Source organism: Salmo trutta, chromosome 16 (genome assembly GCF_901001165.1).
Source record: "Salmo trutta chromosome 16, fSalTru1.1, whole genome shotgun sequence".
Classification (NCBI taxonomy): domain Eukaryota; kingdom Metazoa; phylum Chordata; class Actinopteri; order Salmoniformes; family Salmonidae; genus Salmo; species Salmo trutta.
Window position 1 is genome coordinate 47,252,693 of NC_042972.1, and position 25,011 is coordinate 47,277,703.

The following is a 25,011-nucleotide window of genomic DNA, read 5'->3' on the forward strand; positions in this document are numbered from 1 at the left end:
TAGAGTTTTTACTACTCAATAGAAAACCACATAACAAAACACACACATCATTTAATAGATGTCCTTTTACATATTGAGGTCTCACCCAGTCAAATACCCACCTGGGAAGGAATGAAAATGTCCATAGCATTATCACCAGACATTATTCATAGACTTATATCCACCTGCAGTAAGTATAAAGTCAGACTGAAAAGGCCACCACACACTCCAGTATGTATTCCTATGGTCTAGTCGCCGTTCACTAGTAAGACGTGTTCCTCTCAGCCTGAAGAATGTAAAGAGCAGCAGCCTCAGCAGCAACACCATCCAGCTAGGCAATAGAGCGCCAGCCTTATCAGTTACACTGGTATTACACTGGAATGTCAGCCTTTCTCTGCGCTGCCATTTCAACCAATAAGAACCACTCTCCAGCCCAAACGGAGGACAGCCAGCAAATTAAGAACGGACCACTTTAATTTATCCAGAGATGTACATTTTTGTTTTAAAGTAAACACGGGAGCGACAAAGCCAAGTGTGGTGGCCTAATCTCTCTACATCAAGGTGGGGACGGTCCAGAATTGATCGGGAGAGCTTTTTGTTTGCCTTGCGTGCCATATCGTTACCTCCCATTAAAAGAGTACGTACACAGCCTTGTACTAAGACATAAATCATAGAGCTTGGGCTCGCTGAGGCTTAAGAAGGAGCAATCAATTACACACCAGCAGACATAGAGGAAGTGCCTGAGCCCACTCCCTTAGCTACTCTTATTACCATAATCATCCCCCTTAAGTGATGCAGTCTGGGACACAGACACCACTGTGAGACGCACTCACAAACATCGAAGGCAGCGTGACAATAAGGCTCATGGCAACATGGAAAGACAAGAACAGAGTCAGATCAGTGTCCACAGGCTTGACTTCAGGGTCTGTACCAACATAGAGACTGAACAAATATTCTATCACTGTGCTGTGAAGGTCAGAAGTATCTTACACACCAAGTCATCTTGGACAAATCCGTGTAAAGTTGTATATCATCCACGCACTGATCAAGTTTGATAAGCCTCTGTCCTGTTTTCTTAACGAGACAGTGGTAACTCAAACGATTCTGTTAACTTGTCTGAGAGTTATGCTCTTTCTGTGAGGGGAGGATAGGGGCCAGGGTGAGTCAGTGGCCCCTGCGTGGAGTGGTCAGTCAAGTGTGGACACCACTCAGCCATGATTCCACTGACTTTACGGCCCCATAGACAGGGGTGATTCAACGACATGGACAAATCCTCTTGCCAATAATGGTTAATGACATTTCAGGAAGGGACAAAATGTAGTAGCATCACCCTAAGCACATAAGCACTGCAATTCTTTCATTTCAAAACTCATCTCTTCCACTGAGACAAACTGAACAGCCAGCCTTTTGTGTTCCTTTGAATCTGCTCAGCAGTCTGTTGAGAAGGGCAGGGCATCCCCGACAGAAGATTCAATCCACATCATGCCTATTATTAGTCATAGGGTGTTGTTAGACTAGGGGCATAACTGCAGTGCAACGGGAGGACAACATTGCCTTTTGGCCAATAGTTTAGCTGTATTTAAACTGAAGACAAGGATGAAAACGGGAGCCAAACATGCACTCCTTAAAGTTCCCTACACTTCTCACTCATTATTCTTCAAAGAGAGTACGGCAAAAGTAGGCCACGCAAACTGATAAAAGTGTGATAGACCTACATGATTTACTGGGTGTATTGAGACGCAGTGAAAAGAGATCCCCAGAGCACATACTCAATATCCTTCCTCTGTTCAAATGAATGGCCCTCCTCTTTCTATGATGATGAGTGAGTTAGGAATTCTTTCTCAGCTGAGATTACACAGTCAGTAGCTGAAAAAACAACGCCATGAATTGTCAGGCAATTGTACGTTTGCTAGCTAATACTCTTTCTAATTTTGTATTGAATTCCTGTATTTTGAATGTGGGTTAATATTTCCCATATCACACTGGTCCATTACTAAGGCATCTTCAAAACATGATGTGGATGCTGTATGCAAGTTGTGCTCTCCTTCACTCGCCTGTCACCTACCTGCACTGACTCAGTAGGTCTATCAAAAACCTCTTGCTAATAAAAAAAATCCCACACCAACGTTTTAAAGCTCATCAAATATAAAACAATAATTTATTATTTCTCTCATTTTACAAGACATCAAATTGGGTACCTAATTAAGGATTTGTTAAGCTGTGTTATTTGGAGGCTTACAAAGGTAAGGCGACTACAATGTGCTTAAAAAAAATGACACGGAAAGATTCGGATTTCAACATATGATCTGCTCTATCCTGATACATACACGACATCACTTTTTGAAGGTGGAATATGTAACAGATGATGCACACTGGATGTATAACTTTTGAAAAACAGCACCCTTTCAGATCGTCAATAACTAAAGTGTTTTGTTTACAAAGAACAAGGAGGTTTAGTTACATTTACAAAAGTCCTCTCAGGATTATGTGTTGACCTTCAAGCTAAATATTTCTTTCAGTAAGCAAAAGGTATGCATAACAGTAAAATACTGATAAGAGATACTTATTAAAAATGAAATAAAACCAAAATAATATGTAAATGTTGGCTGCTGTTTACTTATGGCACAGTCTTTACGCACTTTCAAAACCTTCCAAAACCAAAATATTGTTGTGAAACACTATCAATATTATTCAAAAGAGTTTACAGTTGAGCAGACACTCTTATCCAGAGCGACTTACAGGAGAAATTAGGGTTAAGGGTCTTGCTCAAGGGCACGTCGGCAGATCTTTCACCTAGTTGGCTCTGGGATTCGAACCAGCAACCTATAGGTTACTGGCCCAACGCTCTTAACCCCGAGGCTACCTGCTGTCCCAAGAGCAAGCACAAAGGTAGAAAGGTTTACTGAAAGCATTTGAAAACAGTCTCATAATCATCCTTATCATGTCAATCATCTTCAAAGTCGATCCGTGGAACACTCTGTGGAGCAGCTCTCAACCGCCTGCAGGGGTCAAGAGTTAATTTAGAAAAGGCTTTTCCTGTTTCATATTAACAAAATGTTGCCACATTGAACGAGGCAGGAAACTGTACCCCAATCCGTAGTGTCCTATTATTTACAGTACATTACACCGCTGGCCTGTCCTGTCTGCCTACTACACAGTGGTGACGGACAGGAGGGAGTTGTACACTCGCGTGCCGTCAGGCGACTTAGCACCGTGGGTCAAAAGTTCCTGGATAGTCATCCAATTGTCAAAGATTTTCTTGTTCCTCTTTTTCATCATCTTTTTGTGGCTCAGTTCGATGATGTTGGGCTCCTTCTTGTCGTCGTCCAGGCTGGCCTGTTCCTTCAGGCAGTCAGCGCGGCTCTGCTTCATGAACTCGCGGCGCTGCTTCTGCTCCTTGGCGCGCACCGCGTGCTGCTTCCTCTCCCCCTTGCTCCAGTACCGCCCCATCTTCAGCTCGCTGATGGCGTCGTCGTCCGTGGTCATGCCGCTGCGCTCCTCGTGGATACGCAGGGCGCGCTCCTTCAGCAGCTTGTCCCTGACGGGCCTCTTGGTGATGTAGCGCGTGCCGTCGCTGCGGATCTTCACCTTCCACTCCATCTTGGGATCCAGTATGTCTCCGGGGTTCACGGGGTCACCGCGGCTGACCAGACTGACCAGGCTCATCTGGCTCTGGGCGTACTCCACGGCAGACTTCTGCTGGATCAGCTGCATGTAGCTCTGGTAGTGCTGGGCGTGGGCCGGGATGTGGGCGTGTTTGTACAGGGAGCGGGGCTGGGCCAGCTTGTGAGTAGACTCTCCCAGCTTATGCTCCTTCCCCTCTACCTGCACGCCACACTCAGACTCCTTAGAGGAGGAGGGCCTGATTCTGCTGGGGTCACCGGCCTCCTGGACAGGGGACAGCAGAGGCTTGAGGATCCTGCTGTTGGGCCCTGTGCTGCTTGAGGCCCCAGACTCGCCCTGGTTCTCTGCCCCCCTGCGGAGGGAGTTGTCTGGGGACAGCTCTAGGGTGAGGGGGGTGCTGCGACAGCTCTCACCGGTGTTGTAGGCGCTGGAGCTGTCCTTGTCTGACTTCTCGGGCAGCTCTGTGATGTCGGAGAGCTCATGGCGGCGCGCGTCGATGCTGGTGTTGTAGTTGTGGAAGCCGCTGTTGTGCAGCATCCAGGACTCACGGTACTGCTCCCTCAGCTGCTGCATCTTGTGGGCCCGGACGATGTTGAGGCACTCCAGCTCAATGCTGCGTAGCTCCTCGTTCAGCAGCTCCAGCTCCTTGTCCACCCCCTCCTCGGCCCCTCTAGCCCCTGCACTCTGGCAGTACAGCTCCTGGGGGCCCCCCGCGCTCCTCACTTGGCACTTCAGCTCCAGGAGCTCTCGGAAGCGCTCACACTCGTCGGCGGGGATACCCAGGAAGTCAGCGTGGTCGTAGTCTGCAGAGATGAAGGACTCACCGCTGAAGGGCAGGTCAACGCTTCCCAGGGTGTCCTGGCTGTAGGCCAGCTTCCTGCGGCTGCAGCTGCCCAGCGTGTTGGAGGCCGCGGTCTGGTCGTCCCCCAGGTTCTCCTGCTCAGAGCTCTCGTCGTTGCGCGTGCTCTCGTCGGTGCGGCCAACCCCACTGTCTTTCTCGTGGTGGTTGGACAACAGGGTGGCTGTGTCAGTCGTTCCACCATCCTCCTCACGCTTCTTCTGCAACACCAAATAGGATGAATAATTGAATCACCTAACATTATTAGATGTGTTTTCTCTGTACTTAGTACTACTAGATTTCGGTATGTAGAGTACAATGGGCCATTATGGCAACTGAGCATATTCTACTCTGTTTGGGAATTGACTCACTGTCAGTAACATGCAGGTGAGCATATGTGACTCTGTGACTGATTGTTGACTCATGCTGTGTGTATGCATGTGTCTACAGTTCTGAGTGGCTCTATGCCGGCTGCTGTACACTACCTGCTGCAGCATGCTGGCGGTGAACTGCATGGCCTGGTGGTGCTGCTGCTCCAGCATGTCCATGTGGAGGTCATCCAGGAAGTCATTCCTGTCATCATCCATCCAGCCCTCATCCAGCTGGGACACAGGGGTAGGAGAGAGGAAGAGGGAGGATGACTTCAGTCGCTGCCAATTAAGGCTAAAGTACAACTTAGGAAATAGACAACTATAAACCGTCTATGCATGCCTAGTACTATAAAGGATTCTAGGAGGTGGGTGGTGAGTTTACCTGGATCTCTGGTCTGGCCACCAGTAGACACACATTCTGATTCTCCTCACTGGTCAACAAAGCCACAGCATCCTCTCGGTTCTGGATCTCAATCCCGTTGATCTGCAGGGAGCAGAAGGAACGGAATTAGAGACGGGTCGGAACTGGTAACGCATTCATTGGAAGCATCGGGAGTGTTCTTTATCCTTACCTGGATAATTCTATCTCCCTCTCTGATCCTGCCATCCTTCGCAGCGATGCTGTTTGGGTCAATCTAAAGAGAGAGAGAGAGAGAGAGAGAACAGGAGAGGATTTTTCATTTCAAGCAGACCTTTGGTCAGAGACGAAAGACATAGTGAAAAGAAAGCGGGAAAAACATTTCTGCATAGAAGTAAATGCAATTCTTATCTGCAGGTTTTGATATCCCTAATTCAGAGGTGTGTCGTCTGTTACCATAAGATGCATCTATGCATCCATTATCCCCTTCTTTAGACCCTAACAACAACATCTGGCCGTTGTTGAAGGTGTGCCACATACCTCACTGACGTAGATCCCAGTCTCGTCCTCATCATCAGTCCTGTAGCAGACGGTCAACCCAAGCTTGTCCTGGATGTTGGCTCTGTACAAATCCACTTCCTGCAACAAGGCAAAAACAGCTAATTAAACATCACAGATGTACTCTCTCCCAATGTGCGGAGTGGAGTTCTGTTGTTGGTTGGTTGCTGTTGTTTTCTTAAAGACACACCCAGCAGTATATTGACTTCAACCTAGGTCCACACACACACACACACACACACACACACACACACACACACACACACACCAATCGTAATAATGACTCCTTTAATTGCGTGCAGCCTATGCCCTGTAACTTTTCTAGGGGACAGTGACAGGATGAGGGATGATCCACTGGCTTGCAGCTAAGCAGTGTCCCGTTTGTCACTAGTCAACATCTGTAATCTGTAAGATACCGACCCTGATAGGAGACCTCGGGGCCAGGGGTGGAGAGACGGTTAACCCCCCCAACGCAACTGTTCTCTAGCACAGCAGCTGACTACTGAAATCTCCAAAACAGAACACGCAGAACACTCTGGGGTTTCAGACAGGGTTAAAAAAAAGGAGGGATTTTCATAAACACGTAAACAAAGAGTAAAGTGTACACAACATGAGACCTGATTTTCACGAGACAGTACATGTAATCGACTACAGTGACTTTCGCTTTACCGTGTCGTTACAGTGCAATACCCCTTTTAAAAGCCCCCAACCTTTCGTCTGAATTGATAGTCAGACTAACTCAGGCTTAAGCCGTCTAAATGTTGCATAACATCCTTATGCAAATGTTTTAACACAAGCATTCCTGTGTAAGTGTCTATGAACACTGGGGCAGGGAGGACTGAGACAGGACCCCTTCAAAGGATGAACTGAAGAACATCAGTGGGATGGCGGTGGTGAGCTAAGATCATCACAGGGAGGCCACTGGCTCCTTTGTCATTGTCCACAGTATTGAGATGCGTGGCTCTGAGCTAGATGGCTTCATCAGATCGACCTTGGGTCTAGGACAAGGTCAGGGCAGGGAGTCTGTATTACTGTGCATCTGCGCTTCTGGCTTGGACAGCTTGAACTCCCTGGCTTCATGTTTGGCGATTGGTTATTAATGCACTGCAGTAGTTGGGAGGGCAGGAGGGAAAGAGGGGGGGAGCACCCTGAGACCTTGGAGTCTCTATCTCCCGGCTACATCCTTCCTCATCAGGGCCCCATCACGCCATTGTTAATGCGCATCATCAGATCCATCACTCTGGTTCCTATTATCGGTGCCATCTAATTATCCTCAGTGCATAAGCCTCTTGCAGCGCCCCCCTCTAAAGCAAAGACGCATTAGGCGTTGTCACAAAATAAGTAATGATGTCACCATTTAGCATCTGCTCCTGGGTACTACGGAACAAACAAGCCACTCGATTTCCGTCTGGCCTACATACTCAGTGTCGTTACGGGGATAGAGTGGGCTCAGCTCATCGATAACGGTGATATATTGGGAGAATGGGCCTTGTGGTGACTAACAGAGCTATTGGGACGGAGACACAGTGGCTCAGTGATGGGACAGCCAGAGGAATATGGCGTCGCATGTCTGAATGTTTATCTTCATTGAGAAGGGGAGAAAGGCGGTGAGGTCGAGAGAGTGGGAGAAGAAGAGAGGGGGGATGGGTAGAGGAGGAGAAGGGGGAGAAGGAGAAAGACAAGAGGGAGTCGTCTGTATTTTACCTCATATTCCAGCTCCTCTCGCTCCATCTCCTGCTGCATGCCCTCCAGGAAATCATTGGGGTCGAAGTACTCGTGCCCGGGGGAATGCCTATGAAAGCAATTCAACACAATAAAGATAGTTCCTACAGGCCTTGTCATGATTAATCTGTTATTACACAGAAATACAATCACAATACATGACAGTACGTCAGTGTTAAGTGTGTCACTGGATTGAAATGAAATGATTCCAATGTCCCTAACGTAAATCTCACGCAACCAGAACTTTCAGTAAATTGGGAATTACTTGAGAATGGAAAACAAGTGCCCACATTCTTTTGTAAAAGTCTAAGTTTTAAATCAAGTTAAGAATTGTTTTTGGCCTGAGGTTAATCAGAAATGGAAATGCCATGTTTTTAATTTGACTCTGAAATCAATTAAAAATAACCACGATTGACCTATTAAAGGGCAACTGCTCCTGACAGTAATGTGTTTGAGTACCCAGACTGTGAGCTCCGGGCCACATATAGACACAGCTAGCGGACAACAGACAGGAAGTCATTTAATATGCAAACACAAATTAACAAGGCCATCTTCATTTGGCTGTGTGCTCCAGGACTTGACATCTCGCTTAGTAACAGGAGTAACATTCACATCTAACTTCAGTTAGAAGGCATGAATACCAATTTGTTCTCGTGAAAACACACCAGGTTCCATTGTCATGAACTGGCAAAGTGGCATTTTCCGAAAAGCTGTATCCAAATACTCCATCTTTACTTGAGCCCTTTCTATACTGACCAGTGACATGGTCAAAGGACTGGGTAAGTTTTCAACATACTAGTTTTGCCTATCAAGTCCTTCACCAATCAGTGACCATGAGGGAAAGGAAATAAGAAACAGAAGGATCTAGTCTTTTAACCCCGTCCCTCCCCTTAACTCCAACCCATCCGATAAGACAGTGTACTGTAACTCACTCCTCAGGCATGAGGTATTGCTCCAACACAGCCACGGTGGGGGCGGCAGCAGGCAGCTTGGTGAGGGCCATGATGTGTTGGAAGGTGATGTCTGTTTGGGTGCTGATGTCCACCACCTGGGTGTCTGAGGCAGGGCTGGAGGGTTTGGGGCGGGGGGCCCGGCGAAGTACCTGGACCATGATGGGCTCCTTGGCTGTGCGGAAGGCCTCCACTGCCTGGTCATGGGTGACCTTGGACAGGTCCTTCCCATTCACCTACACACACAGACAGAGACAGAATATGGTTACCTTGGGATTATACCTATAGACTTCCAGCCATTGTGCTAACGCTAGTTAGCATTGGCTCATGAAAGGACCTCTCCCTTCCTTCGTACTGGACACAGAGACATAAAGATGGTATCCAGGAGTTCATCGGACTCTGCTGGAAGTAGATAAAGGGCCTCATTGCCAAAATCCCGAAGTATCCCTTCAACTATAGAAGAACAGCATTAGGGCTCTCGAGTGACGCAGCGGTCTAAGGCACTGCATCTCAGTGCTTGAGGCGTCACTACAGACACCATTGTTCGATTCCAGGCTGTATCACAACCGGCCGTGATTGGGAGTCCCATAGGGCGGCGCACAATTGTCCCAGCGTCGTCCGGGTTCGGCCGGTGTAGGCCGTCATTGTAAATAAGAATTTGTTCTTAACGGACTTGCCTAGTTAAATAAAGGTTAAATAAAAATAAAAAGCATCTGGATTTGACTTTGAAAGGTCTCTTTATTTTCTGAGAATAGTGGCTACATGACAGTTTCCTTGTACACACTGTTGTAACAACGTGAACACAAACAGTACACGGTGTGATGAAACCGATTTCAATTACGCCCTTTTTCTCTCTCTCTCTCTCTCTCTCTCTCTCTCTCTTTCTCTCTCAATTGCTTCCCCATCTCTCTCGCTCTCCTTAACAGGCTGGGGTTTATTGTAAGTCGATAGATATCGCTTCCTCATGCTACACGAGCCCTGATATCATCATCATAGCATAGATGAGTAAACCCTCAGATCACTGGATGAGTGTGACTGTGGAATCCCACAAAACCGGGAGGAGAGTCTTCCAGCCTGACAGTGGTGTGTGATAACTTTCAACTGCCTCAGTCTGTTTAACAGGGTCACAACCCGTCGAAGCAGAATAGGACTTTAATTAAGACTGAGGCCCTCTTTAATTAATCAAGGTCGTTAGACAGGCTGCATCGAGGAGCCCTTATTTAGCTAAGTCATTTCTGGGAAGTGAAGAATCTACCCTCCCGTCAGAGATTAGCTGCTATGCAGGCTGCTGCGGTTTGTTAACCAGAGGAGATTCATTTGAGCAGTGGGACGGGCTGCACCGTCACACAGAAGAGGCTAATGAAGTTGGGATGTGCCACTAAAGCCAATCCCCTCTCCTTATCAATCCGTATAATGAAGAGGATATGTCATTGGATCTCATGAGAGATTTACAGTTTGTTACACATGCATCGTTTAGGGTCATACACAATAGTCAAAACCCGATAGGACACTAAATATAATTTTATTAAAACGTGTAGCTATCCATGATGTTTCTACGTGACAAAACATGACAAAGAAAAACCCTGCAGAACTGTGTGGCGTGCTGTACATGTTCACCAGAGCAAAAATCATAGCCCCAAAAAAAATCTAAGCAGGAAAGTCATTACGATGCCAAGAAGACAGCACCACAGGAGAAGAGCCCTCCTCCTGCGAGCGGTGCAGCACGGCACCCTGGGTCAGCAGACTGCCTGCCTCTACTCTGGGCTTATCAGGTCTCTCCCAGAGCCTCCGCCAGTTCTGCCCTCCATCAGCGCAGCATTTGGAATTTGTTCGTTTGTGATTCCTGGACGTGTGAGCGCTTTGATAGGATCTGAGCCCGGGGGCTCTTTGCAGTTCAGAGGCTGGCCACGCACTCCTCTCCCCCTGCCCGCTTCTCCACACACACACGGCAGCCAGGCCAGGACCAAGAGTGCACACTGTGAGCTCCCTGAGAAGGCTGATAAAAACCCTGGCTCAATTTATAAAGACTCAAGGGATGCGATGGAGCTGGATGTCTAGGTTTATACCTCTGGAGGTCATTAGACATGTTATTTATTGTTTGAAACCTTTCTGTCTCTCTCTCTCTCTCACACACACACAAACACAGAATTAAAGTGTGGAATTGGTTGACACTGTTTCCTCTGGCCATATTTTGTCTCATTCTAATTCACAGCTTATCTGGGATACTGTAGAACAGGGACAGCAGCAATGTCAAGATGACTAAATGATGGCATGTGTGCCGCCCTGGATTCTGGTTCCAGTCTGGTTGTGCTATCTAATGCCCACTATAATATCCACCACTCCCAAGTATTTGAGAGAACTTGCCAAATGTTTGTTGGAAATTGCCATGTGCTCTATTGTAATATCTTAGAATGTGCTCCATTCTAAGGCATTACCACAGAGCACTGAGCGTGTGCGGAGGGAGGGAGGATGAGGGGACATTGTGCACTTCAACTTTGAAGAGGTTATGTGCTCACTAATAACCAGAGAGGATTAATGCTAATCCCAGCCTGCAGGATAATTGGATCATCTCAAATGGGTTCAACTTCCACATCACAACTTGGCCAAAAGTAAGAGCTTCCATTTACAATTTGTACTGAATAATTGAGAGAAAATGGAATGAGAACAAATGTGCCGAATCATTACGAAATTGAAATAAAAACTTGAAAAAAGTAATGAGAGGACGAGTGTTGCGAAGGAGGCTTTGAACACAGACTACACACAAAGAAGGTAAAAATTAAGTTCCGCTCTCCCCTTTTCTGTCTCTCTTTGTCCATTTCTCTGGGTTAGCAGTGTTTGTTCAGATCAGCTGTGTGGAACAATCTTGTCTGTGTGTCCATCCCTCTCATAGACAGGCCTGGTTGCCCTGGAATCCCACTGCTCCTTGAAGGCAGCGACCCGGAGACAATGCCAGACCCCTCCCGGAGAGCCCGGAGAATTCCGCCTCAGCGCCCTCAATGGGGGAGTCCCCTCCAAGGCAGGAAGGGGGTCCCACGGCCCTCATTCACCACCACACTCACCTCTGACATGGCACTGCCCAGTGCACTAAGTAAGCTTTGCAGTATTCACAAACACAATATGCACAGCTCGCTGTATCGCTGTCCAAGCAAAACCATGTGCCGTTATAACCCATTATCTTCACAGAGCCTAAGCATTCACATTCGGTTGTTGAAATTGAATCACTGAATACTGTCAAATGGTAATGAACAGCAGTTCAAGACTTTTTATCAGTTAAAAATCAACATACTTCTAAGATGTTATCAGCTGGAACGTTTGCATAAGCATTATGCCAAGCTCTAGAAAGCAGCAGTGAGTGACATGTAGAAATTACTATGTAAACCTTTCATACAGCCCTCCCTCAGTGAAGGGTCTCGTAAATCCAATTTACTGACAAGAGGGCAGCGAGCTCAGCTCTGGAATAGTAATGAGGTCTGAATCAGATGCCTGGTGTATTTGTGACTGTCCAGACAGATGGATTTACTTTGTCATGCCTTTCCTTCCACTAAATTAAGACATCACATCAGATCGCTGGCTCAGACTCTATATGAGCTTTGGAAGAAGTGGGACTTGGTATGCTAGATAGAAGACAAAATGTTCTGCATTTTAACATTGGTCATAAAATGAGCTCGCTTTTATTGTTGGACCTCAGACATGCTGTGTGTCACGTCCTGGAGGTAATGAGGAACACAAATGGAAAGCCCAGCCTTCCCTTATCCTCACTCAACCTCCCTCATCTCCACACACCGCTAGAATGCAAATCAGTCCAGATTAAGACTTCGGCATGAAGGCAGCAGGTAGGTGTGTGTATCAGCCTCTCCCTGATTGCTGACCTGCTGCCAAATAGGCTTATCTGTCTGTTTGCGAGAACAGTCACTTTCATTCTGGCACAAGGCTGTAGCTGGGGGCTGCCTCAAGAGAACTCAAGTCATGTGGAAAAAAACATCAACGGTACCAATTTGGAGGTGTATTATTTTCTATGTATCTTCAAAGGCCTACACATTTGGGCCAAGTCATACAATGCAACATGTTACATTTGTCTATGCTATAGGGCCTCTTCTCACTACGAGAGATTGCCTAGAGATTGAGGAAATACCCTTGGCTAGACCTTTTACTGGAATGTAAACTTGCGAACTTGTCACGTCTCGACTTCTACCTCCGGAGGTCCTGCGTGACACTCGCCCGACGGTTGCCCTCCTCCAAGCAGGGCAGTGTAAAAAGAAGTCTTGTTAAGCCCAACACTTCTACAGAACAAAATCGTAATAGCAGAGCATTGTTTTTGAAACAGCGGAAATGTATAGGCATATTTCTTATATTAGACTTGCTTAATTGAGTTTTTACCTGAAATTGCAGTAAAAGCCGGTTACTCTGAAATTGACGCTGCAACTTTAAGGGAATATCAGAACACAATAATTGTTTTCAATGCAAAACCAAGCAGGAACGCAAGCAGCCACTACACCGTGAATTACCAACTTTTCAGTCGCAATTTTTTTTCATGTAATGATTTGCATGATATTGATGAAATGAAGAATGGTTTGTTCTAAGCAATCTAGCAATGGTTCTGCTATCGTTGGCTGAAGTTAGTCAGTTAGCTAGTCAGTTAGCTGTGAGGAGGATGCAGACATTGTGTTTAGCTTGATATCTACAGGTCACTGCCAAAATAAAGGAAACACTTGTGTAAATGAGGAACGCAAAGTATATTGAAAGCACGTTGTTTCCACACAGGTGTGGTTCCCAAGTTAATGAAGCAATTCACATCCCATGATGCTTAGGGGTAAGGTATAAAAATGCCCAGATGCATGAAGCTGTTCTGGTGGCTCGTGGTGGCCCAACACCCTATTAAGAGACGTTGTGTTGGTTTTTCCTTTATTTTGGCAGTTTCCTGTAGTTATGTATAATATGAACAACACTGTATGATAACGTTACTGTACATTTACATTCATATAAGGGGGTAAGCCTTCATTTTCTCTATGATGACGTTACTTGATGAAGCAAATGTTGTTAGCTAACATTAGCTTGCTAGCTAGCAGCTGTGCAACTTTGGCTGTTATTGTCTTGCAGCTAAATTAATGAGTGTATGGAGGAGAAAATAAACCATTTAAATGTCCGCACCTGCTTGTGAATTGTTGCATTATTCAAGAGTGTAATATGGTTTTGTTGCATTAATCAAGATTGTAATATGGTAGATGCATGGAAAGTTTTTCGCATAGCTAGTTGAATAGTTTTCATGCTTACTGGCTAGTGGATAGTGTGATATTTACGGTACATTTGACCTGCGAAGCAAGAACGTCACACGTACCCTCTCTCGGCATGGAACATTCAATTGCTAATGTAAATTGAAAAGTTTATGTACATGTTATGTGCCTTTTGTCCCAATGCCTCTCTTCCAACTTTTGTCAATCTGAATAAGCTCATAGTTGTTCAAACTCCAACGACTCCTTTTATAAAGAAGAGTACATCATTAAAGACAGACTGTTCCTTTTCATTTTGATGAAGCAGACAGTGAGGTGAATGGAGTGGAAACTGCCAGGCAAAAGAAGTTGCCTTTCAACAGTGGGAAGGCAGGAAAGCCCTGGGAACCTCAGTCCATAGACACTTGTTCATAAGGGACCATGAGTGGCGATTGCTTCTCCCACTCTCTAAAGTCTCTCTTTATGGTCCGATACACTTCTTAAGCAAATTCTTCAAAGTCTGCATTTTTCTGAACAGAGAGAGAGGAGGGCTGACGTGATAGAGAGAGTGAATGGAGGCTTGAGAGCTTAGTTTCAGGGGGCCTATAGCTGCTTGAGTGGAAGCGGGAGCGTTCCCAGTGTGGGTCAACCACAGTTAATACCTCTTTTATTTCACGTTCAACCATTTTGTAATGGTCTCTCTCAGAGTGTGCGCGGTTTGTGTGTGTTTAATTCTTTTGACTGACTGTGGGGAAAGTCTTACCACACTCCGACAGTTAAAAACACAGCAGTCTTTATTTACTGCAGCAGGCAGGCTTACGGAGGATTACAGAACAAATAGTGAGAAACGAATGCCGCTAACAAGCACGGCGGGCTGAAAAAGACACTACTGTTACTTTCTCCTAATCTGATTTAAGCATGGGGCATTCTGTGATCCACAGTAGATCAGTAAAATACTCAGAATCACTTCCTTTAGGCATTCTGCTGCCTTCCTCTGTCTTAATGAGCTCAGCGTCAGGTGCTAATCAAGAAAAAGGGCTTACCTAGTTTCTCACACTAACGGAACCAGCATTATATTTACATTTCACCTTTGTCATTTAGGAGACACTCGTATCCAGAGTGACTTAGTTAGTGCATTTATCTTAAGATACTCTAGCTAGGTGAGACAGCCACATTTCGGTCTTAGTAAGTACATTTTTCCTTAATAAAGTAGTCAGTGCAAGTAGAAAAAGACAAGTGGGAGTGTTAGTGTTTTTTTTTGGGGGGGGGGGGGGGGCAGGGACTTAGCTGTCCTGACGTTTATGGGGAAGCTTGTTCCACCATTTGGCTGCCAGGGCAGAGAAGAGCTTTGACCGGGATGAGTGGGGGGTCCAAAAGACCAGAGGTGAAAGAACGGAGCGCTCGGGTTGGTGCACATTTCACTTGCAATTTGAACAATAGTTTTAACTGAGAACTGCTATGAACCAGGCTGTGCTGTCTGGCATTCACTTACAGTGGTCAGGATTGTTTAGAGAAAACTGGTTGGAATATGTTCAAAGATTCATCCACCAACATTGGGGAATATATACACTGCTGTTCAAAAGTTCAGGGTCACTTAGAAATGTCCTTGTTTTTTAAAGAAAATCTAAATTGTTGTCCATTAAAATAACATCAAATTGATCAGAAATACAGTGGAGACAGCTGATTTTTTATGGAATATCTACATAGGCGTACAGAGGCCTATTATTAGCAACCATCACTCCTGTGTTCCAATGGCACGTTGTGTTAGCTAATCCAAGTGATCATTTTAAAAAGGCTAACTTTAAAAAATATATATTTCACCTTTATTTAACCAGGTAAGCTAGTTGAGAACAAGTTCTCATTTACAACTGCGACCTGGCCAAGATAAAGCAAAGCAGTGCGACACAAACAACAACACAGAGTTACACATGGAATAAACAAGCGTACAGTCAATAACACAATAGAAAAAAGAAAGTCTATATACAGTGTGCAAATGGTGTGAGGAGGTAGGCAATAAATAGGCCATAGTAGCGAAGTAATTACAATTTAGCAGATTAACACTGGAGTGATAAATGAGCAGATGATGATGTGCAAGTAGAGATACTGGTGTGCAAAGAGCAGAAAAGTAAATAAAAACAATATGGGGATGAGGTAGGTAGATTGGGTGGGCTATTTACAGATGGACTATGTACAGCTGCAGCGATCGGTTAGCTGCTCAGATAGCTGATGTTGAAAGTTAGTGAGGGAAATATAAGTCTCCAGCTTCAGCGATCTTTGCAATTCGTTCCAGTCACTGGCAGCAGAGAACTGGAAGGAAAGACTGCCAAAGGAGGTGTTGGCTTTGGGGATGACCAGTGAGATATACCTACTGGAGCGCGTGCTACGGGTGGGTGTTGTTATCGTGACCAGTGAGCTGAGATAAGGCGGAGCTTTACCTAGCATGGACTTATAGATGACCTGGAGCCAGTGGGTCTGTCGACGAATATGTAGCGAGGGCCAGCCGACTAGAGCATACAGGTCGCAGGGGTGGGTGGTATAAGGGGCTTTGGTAACAAAACGGATGGCACTGTGATAGACTGCATCCAGTTTGCTGAGTAGAGTTTAGGAAGCTATTTTGTAGATGATATCGCCGAAGTCGAGGATTGGTAGGATAGTCAGTTTTACTAGGGTAAGTTTGGCGGCGTGAGTGAAGGAGGCTTTGTTGCGAAATAGAAAGCCGATTCTAGATTTGATTTTGGATTGGAGATGTTTAATATGAGTCTGGAAGGAGAGTTTACAGTCTAGCCAGACACCTAGCTATTTGTAGTTGTCCACATATTCTAGGTCAGAACCGTCCAGGGTAGTGATGCTATTCGGGCGGGCGGGTGCGGGCAGTGAATAGTTGAAAAGCATGCATTGGTTTTACTAGCGTTTAAGAGCAGTTGGAGGCCACGGAAGGAGAGTTGTATGGCATTGAAGCTCGTTTGGAGGTTAGTTAACACAGTGTCCAAATAAGGGCCAGATGTATACAGAATGGTGTCGTCTGCATATCGGTGGATCAGGGAATCACCCGCAGCAAGAGCGACATCATTGATATATACAGAGAAAAGAGACGGCCCGAGAATTGAACCCTGTGGTACCCCCATAGAGACTGCCAGAGGTCCGGACAACAGGCCCTCCGATTTGACACACTGACTACTCTGCAAAGTAGTTGGTGAAGCAGGCGAGGCAGTCATTTGAGAAACCAAGGCTATTGAGTCTGCCGATAAGAATACGGTGATTGACAGAGTCGAAAGCCTTGGCCAGGTCGATGAAGACGGCTGCACAGTACTGTTCTTTATCGATGGTGGTTATGATATCGTTTAGGACCTTGAGCGTGGCTGAGGTGCACCCATGACCAGCTCGGAAACCAGATTGCACAGCGGAGAAGGTACGGTGGGATTTGAAATGGTCAGTGATCTGTTTATTAACTTGGATTTCGAAGACTTTAGAGAGGCAGGGCAGGATGGATATAGGTCTATAACAGTTTGGGTCTAGAGTGTCACCCCCACCCCTTATCGGTGGTGACCGTGTTACCTAGCCTCAGAGCAGTGGGCAGCTGGGAGGAGGTGCTCTTGTTCTCCATGGACTTTACAGTGTCCCAAAACTTTTTGGAGTTAGAGCTACAGGATGCTACAGGAGTTAGAGCTACAGCCTTTGCTTTCATGACTGACTGCGTGTATTGGTTCCTGACTTCCATTTCCCTGGATGTTGGCCAGGTGGGACGGTAGCGTCCCACACCCCCTAGAGAGGTTGAATAGTACCCGCAAAACACCAGTCTCAACGTCAACAGTGAAGAGGTGACTCCGGGATGCTGGCTTTCTAGGCAGAGTTGCAAAGAAAAAGCCATTTCTCAGACTGGCCAATAAAAAGAAAAGATTAAGATGGGCAAAAGAACACACACTGGACAGAGAACTCTGCTTAGAAGGCCAGCATCCTGGAGTCGCCTTTTCACTGTTGCCATTGGAACACAGGAGTGATGGTTGCTGATAATGGGCCTCTGTACACCTATGTAGATATTCCATTTAAAAGAAATCTGCCGTTTCCAGGTACAATAGTCATTTACAACATTAACAATGTCTACACTGTATTTCTGATCAATTTGATATTATTTTAATGGACAAAAAATATGCTTTTCTTTCAAAAACAAGGACATTTCTAAGTGACCCCAAACTTTTGAACGGTAGTGTACATCGTCAGTCACAGGCTTCATTTGGAAATGTGTTGATGATGTACCCACAATAACAATCCGAACAACCCAAAACCCTGGATGAACGGAGATATCCGTACAATCCTAAGAGCCCCTCCCAGACGAGCTCAACCCATTCTATGCTCGCTTCGAGGTAGACAATACCGAGCCATCCACGAAGACTCTCGCTGCTCCGTACAACCAGGTGATTTCGCTCTCCGAGGCTGACGTGAGGAAAACTCCAGATGGCATCCCTTGCCACACGTCCTCAGAGTGTGTGCTGACCAGCAGGCGGTGTGCTCAACCTGTCCCAGGCTGTAGTCCCCCACCTGCTTTAAGGATACCACCATCGTCCCAGTAACCAAGAAAAACAAGGTGACATTCTCAAATGACTCGCCCTGTCGTGCTCACCTTAGAATGTAGGAGTGCTTCGAGAGGTTGGTCATGGCCCACAAAGGCCATAATGCCAGGCACACTGGACCCACTCCTAAACATTAAGAACACCTGCTCATTCCATGGCACAGACTGACCAAGGTGAATCCAGGTCAATCCCTTATTGATGTCACTTGTTAGATCCACTTCAAATCAGTGTAGATGAAGGGGAGGAGATCATTTTTAAGCCTTGAGACAATTGAGACATGGATTGTGTATGTGTACCATTCAGAGGGTGAATGGACAAGACAAAAGATTGAAGTGCCTTTGAACTGGGAATGGAAGTAAGAGCCAGTCGCACCGGTTTGTGTCAAGAATTGCAATGCTGCTGTTTTTTTCCCACATTCAACAGTGTCCTGTGTGTATCAAGAATGGTCCACCGCCCAAAGGACATCCAGCCAACTTGACACAACTGTGGGAGGCATTGGAGTCAACATGGGCCAGCATCCCTGTGGAACGATTTCAACACCTTGTAGGGTCCATGCCCGGACCAATTGAGGCTGTTCTGAGGGAAAATGTAGTACTATAAATTGTGCCTTCCTGTATTATACTTATGCCAGAATTAATTATTCTATTCTACTGCCATTTACTTTATATTCATATGTTTTCTGATTGTTGTTGCATTGTCGAGAAGGAACCCGCAAGAAAGCATTTCCTTGGATGATGTTTACCATGCGTATCCCGTACATACGCCTAATAAAAACTTGATAGAACATCTGAACGTGAGGTAGAGTCCGCGCGTTATCCTCATGGTTGCCTCTATCTGGTTCTCCACAATGAGGGCAGGGGATGGAGACAAAAGGGGAGCGAGGACTCGACCCGGTGGGGTACTAATCACCGGCAGTGGGGCTGAGACCCAGGGCTCTGTCACCCTTCATTAGCACTCTTATCTCACTCCGCTGGCCCACAATCATCCAGTCCCAGAGCTGCAGCCAGCCAGGCAGCGCAGCAGCACACAGGCTCATTTCTCCACACACCCTCTGTGAGGACTGACAGCAGATCCTATTTTATTCCAGCAGTCAGCAGCTCCATGTCTGTTAGCGCTACCATCATTTACTCAGGACGGCACCATCACAGATATAGTAGTCTCACTAATATGTAGAGCCAGAGAAACAGCTGCTGTGTGTGTAACCTATGGCTTCCTCTCTCAATCATCTCAGAAAGCTCCCCCCATCTGCAATCAAGCACACATATTGTAGTACAGACAGACACACGTTACAAACACAGCCAATCAAAATAGACGTTTAAATGACAGTGACTGGTGGCACCAAGCGGACTCCTGCAGGGATCGCAGCAGGGCTACAGGAGCTGCTCGGGGCATCCTCAGCTCCTCATCTCCACACAGGGATCATAGCTCTGGGTCTCAGGTGGCCCCATAAGTCACAGTAAAACACACCCTGGTCACCAAATTAACACTTAGCACCAGGGGCCTGAATGTAGCATGGGACAGTGATGGGCTGCCGGTGAATAGCAGCTCAGGGAGGGCCCTTTCTGCCTCCACATCATAATGAGCCTCCATCACCTGCATTAAAATGTCCCCCGCCACTTAAAACCCTTCTCTCTGTCGGTTCAGATGGCTTATTCATGATGGTATATTGCAGACAGACACAGGGGACAGATTGGTACATTCACATGGTAGGCCTACATGCACACAGATGATGTTTGGTTCTCTCTTAATCATGTCCTATCAGAATCAAATACATGACCGGTCTCTGGCTTCGTGCATAAGGCCCCAATGAAGGAGCTGTGTAACGGTAAATGAATAGTAACCATCCACACATAGCACAGGAATGGGTTTCGTTTGGATAAATGAATGCAAATCAAAGTACACTAGAACATTTCCCTGATAGCAAGAGGTGAAGCTACTAAATGCATTATCATGAGTCTGAATTGTCTACAGTTGTGGCCAAAAGTATTAAGAATGACACAAATATTAATTTCCACAATGTTTCCTGCTTCAGTGTCTTTAGATATTTTTGTCAGATGTTACTGTGGAATACTGAAGTATATTTACAAGCATTTCATAAGTGTCAAAGGCTTTTATAACAATTGCATGAAGTTGATGCAGAGTCAATATTTGCAGTGTTGACCCTTCTTTTTCAAGACCTCTGCAATCCGCCCTGGCATGCTGTCAATTAACTTCTGGGCCACATCCTGACTGATGGCAGCCCATTCTTGCATAATCAATGCTTGGAGTTTGTCAGAATTTGTGGGTTTTTGTTTGTCCACCCGCCTCTTGAGGATTGACCACAAGTTCTCAATGGGATTAAGGTCTGGGGAGTTTCCTGGCCATGGACCCAAAATATCGATGTTTTGTTCCCCGAGCCACTTAGTTATCACTTTTGCCTTATGGGCAAGGTGCTCCATCATGCTGGAAAAGGCATTGTTCATCACCAAACTATTCCTGGATGGTTGGGAGAAGTTGCTCTCGGAGGATGGGTTGGTACCATTCTTTATTCATGACTGTGTTCTTAGGCAAAATTGTGAGTGAGCCCACTCCCTTGGCTGAGAAGCAACCCCACACATGAATGGTCTCAGGATGCTTTACTGTTGGCATGACACAGGACTGATGGTAGCGCTCACCTTGTCTTCTACGGACAAGCTTTTTTCCAGATGGCTTTTCACGTTTATCGTCGAAGGAATGAGCGTTACACCGAGGCCTGTACTCTGGAGCGGGATCGATTTGGAGGTGTAGGGTCCATCATGGTCTGGGGTGGTGTGTCACAGCATCATCGGACTGAGCTTGTTGTCATTGCAGGAAATGTCAACGCTGTGCGTTACAGGGAAGACATCCTCCTCCCTCATGTGGTACCCTGCCTGCAGGCTCATCCTGACATGACCCTCCAGCATGACAATGCCACCAGCCATACTGCTCGTTCTGTGCGTGATTTCCTGCAAGACAGGAATGTCAGTGTTCTGCCATGGACAGCGAAGAGCCCGGATCTCAATCCCATTGAGCACGTCTGAAACCTGTTGGATCGGAGGGGCCATTCCCCCCAGAAATGTCCGGGAACTTGCAGGTGCCTTGGTGGAAGAGCGGGGTAACATCTCACAGCAAGAATGGGCAAATCTGGTGCAGTCCATGAGGAGGAGATGCACTGCAGTACTTAATGCAGCTGGTGGCCACACCAGATACTGACTGTATTTTTGATTTCTACCCCCCTTTGTTCAGGGACACATTATTCCATTTCTGTTAGTCACATGCCTGTGGAACTTGTTCAGTTTATGTCTCAGTTGTTGAATCTTATGTTCATACAAATATTTACACGTTAAGTTTGCTGAAAATAAACGCAGTTGACAGTGAGAGGACGTTTCTTTTGTTGCTGAGTTTATATCCGAAAATAGCATGTACACTTGATCTCTCTGGGTGTTTCTGTCTACATACAGGATCACACATGATAGAGGAAATATAATGTCCTCATAAAAGGAACAGTCCCACCTGTCTGTCTGTCCGCCCGTCCTCCCACACAGTAACATCTGACCCCCATATCCATATGGGTGCAAATGATGATGTCTTTCTATTTCAGGAATCTGACGGACGTTTGTGGCAAATGTAATAATCGTTGTGTCATTGGTATAACCTTCAGTGTTATATTTCCATCTGCCTGGAAGAATGGGGCCAGAGACCAACCCATGTCATTCCAGGCTAAATGAAGAATAATGCTTTACAATAACCACTCAAAAAGCAGCCAGCTACTGTACAAGTACACCATAGTGGGATTTCTGTGGTACTGACCATATCCGAATACCCATACTAGCGTACTAAATAGTTTGCGAAAAAAATGTAGTTTTATAGTATGTGAAATTTCAAAAAAACACTATATATACACAAAAGTATGTGGACACCCCTTCAAATGAGTGTATTTGGCTATTTCAGCCAAACCCATTGCTGACATGTGTATAAAATCAGACACACAGCCATGCAATCTCCATAGAGAAACATTGGCAGTAGAATGGCTTTACTGAAGAGCTCAATGATCTTCGGCGTGACGCAGTCATAGGATGCCACCTTTCTAACAACTTACTTTGTCAAATGTCTGCCCTGCTAAAGCTGCCCCGGTCAACTGTAAGTGCTGTTATTGTTAAGTAGATATGTCTAGGAGCCACAACGTCTCAGCTGCGAAGTGGTATGCCACACAAGCTCACTGAACGGGACCGCAGAGTGCTGAAGCACGTAGCGCGCAGAAATCGTCTGTCCTCAGTTGCAACATTCACTACTGAGTTCCAAACTGCCTCTGGAAGCAACATCAGCACAAAAACTGTTTGTTGAGAGATGAAATGGGTTTCCATGGCCGATCAGCCGCACACAAGCCTAAGATCACAATGCGCAATGCCAAGCGTCGACTAGAGTGGTGTAAAGCTTGCCTCCATTGGACTCTGGAGCAGTGGAAACGCGATCTCTGGAGTGATGAACCACGCTTCACCATCTTGCAGTCTGACGGACAAATCTGGGTTTGGCGGATGCCAGGAGAACGCTACCTGCCCCAATGCATAGTGCCAACTGTAAAGTTTGGTGGAGGAGAAATAATGGTCTGGGGCTGTTTTTCATGGTTCGGGCTAGGTCCCTTAGTTCCAGTGAAGGGAAATGTTAATGCTACAGCGTTAAGATTAACATTCTAGACGATTCTGTGCTTCCAACTTTGTGGCAAGAGTTTGGGGAAGACCCTTGTCTCTTTCAACATAACAATGCTCCCATGCACAAAGCGAGGTCCATACAGAAATGGTTTGTTGAGATGGCAGAATGGAAGAACTTGACTAGCCTACACAGAGCCCTGACCTCAACCCCATCAAACATTTTTGGGATGAATTGGAATGCCGACTGCAAGCCAGGCCTAATCGCCCAACATCAGTGCCCGACCTCACTAATGCTCTTGTGGATGAATGGAAGCATGTCCCCGCACCAATGTTCCAACATCTAGTGGAAAGACTTCCCAGAAGAGTGGAGGCTGTTATAGCAGCAAAGGGGGGATCAACAATGATTTTCAAATGAGATGTTCGACGAGCAGGTGTCCAGTAATCCGAATGCGGCATCTAATGCTCGATTGTGTTGACCCCCGTCACATGTTCATTTGGGCACTTCACGTCAATTTATCTGATTATCAGCTGCTGTCAAACACGGAAATGACGAGTGAATTCTACTAGATCGAATGCCGAAATGCCGAGTATGCAGTTGAAGTACAGCATGTAGTACACTAGTACGGGTATTCGGACACAACCACTGTGTATCAGAACAATGGGTGCACTTCCATGTACTTTTCTCGTCTCCTTCTTCTGTGGAGTGTTAGTGATTCTCCCTTTGTGTTTTGTGCATTGCATAGCTTCTTTCAGAATGTGTTTGTTGTGTCTGTGTTGCTGTGTCTACATATGGTGTCTGTGTTGTTGTGTCTACATATGGCGTCTGTGTTGCTGTGTCTGCATATGGCGTCTGTGTTGCTGTGTCTACATATGGCGTCTGTGTTGCTGTGTCTGCATATGGCGTCTGTGTTGCTGTGTCTGCATATGGCGTCTGTGTTGTTGTGTCTACATATGGTGTCTGTGTTGCTGTGTCTACATATGGCGTCTGTGTTACTGTGTCTACATATGGCGTCTGTGTTGCTGTGTCTACATATGGCGTCTGTGTTGCTGTGTCTACATATGGCGTCTGTGTTGCTGTGTCTACATATGGCGTCTGTGTTGGTGTCTACATATGTCGTCTGTGTTGCTGTGTCTGCATATGGCGTCTGTGTTGCTGTGTCTGCATATGGCGTCTGTGTTGGTGTCTACATATGTCGTCTGTGTTGCTGTGTCTACATATGGCGTCTGTGTTGCTGTGTCTACATATGGCGTCTGTGTTGCTGTGTCTACATATAGCGTCTGTGTTGCTGTGTCTACATATGGCGTCTGTGTTGCTGTGTCTACATATGGCGTCTGTGTTGCTGTGTCTACATATGGCATCTGTGTTGGTGTCTACATATGTCGTCTGTGTTGGTGTCTACATATGTCGTCTGTGTTGTTGTGTCTACATATGGCATCTGTGTTGTTGTGTCTACATATGACGTCTGTGTTGTTGTGTCTACATATGGCGTCTGTGTTGCTGTGTCTACATATGGTGTCTGTGTTGCTGTGTCTACATATGGCATCTGTGTTGCTGTGTCTGCATATGGCGTCTGTGTTGGTGTCTACATATGTCGTCTGTGTTGCTGTTTCTATATATGGCGTCTGTGTTGTTGTGTCTACATATGGTGTCTGTGCTCCTCAGTGCCAGCCTTGGACTGAGGAAGGAGGGACAGGGGACAGGGGGATGGAGGATATGAGGGATGGGGGCTGGTGCGAGGAGGAGCACTCCCCCCAGTGGCTGCTAGCCACCTGCTCAAGTGTTGAACAGATGTGGAGGCGCACCAGGGTGAACTTGCCTCTTATTTAACAGTGTAGTGGGCTCCTCAGCGCAGCCTGCTTTGTCTCCCCACCCCGCCTCTGTCAAGCCTCATTACCAGGAGAGGGGGAGAGGGGGAAAGCCGTCCAGGAGCTCCACATGTCATGATGCTTTAATGACAGGGGTCCTGACAGTGGGGGTTGGGGCCACGGTGGACAAATATTTTCATCTCATTCTCTTCCGTCAGGTTGAAGGAAGACGTCATGCTTAAATGTCTTTGGCCAGTTTCATATACATTTGATGAATATCAGAATATTTTGAAGTGAAAAATCTTGCTAGCAAATAACGGGTCCAATAGTATCTCCAACAGTTTGCTCCGATCACAAATGTATCAATCTCTTTCTTTACCCCCA

At 46.2% G+C, this 25,011-nt stretch overlaps 1 protein-coding gene across 3 annotated transcripts in view; it reads right to left on the bottom strand.

The window, feature by feature from the left end:
• Window positions 1-2,106: 2,106 nt before the first annotated feature.
• LOC115150879 (E3 ubiquitin-protein ligase PDZRN3-B) overlaps window positions 2,107-25,011 on the bottom strand; it is a 123,736-nt gene continuing 100,831 nt past the window's right edge. For all 3 annotated transcript variants that reach the window (XM_029694653.1, XM_029694655.1, XM_029694654.1), the window contains 7 exons: window positions 8,383-8,636; window positions 7,433-7,520; window positions 5,711-5,809; window positions 5,385-5,447; window positions 5,195-5,296; window positions 4,927-5,043; window positions 2,107-4,662 (listed from right to left, as the gene is read on the bottom strand). In XM_029694653.1, the coding sequence (XP_029550513.1) occupies window positions 3,130-4,662; window positions 4,927-5,043; window positions 5,195-5,296; window positions 5,385-5,447; window positions 5,711-5,809; window positions 7,433-7,520; window positions 8,383-8,636 (2,256 nt within the window). In that variant the 3' untranslated portion in view covers window positions 2,107-3,129. The remainder of the gene's footprint in view (window positions 4,663-4,926; window positions 5,044-5,194; window positions 5,297-5,384; window positions 5,448-5,710; window positions 5,810-7,432; window positions 7,521-8,382; window positions 8,637-25,011) is intronic.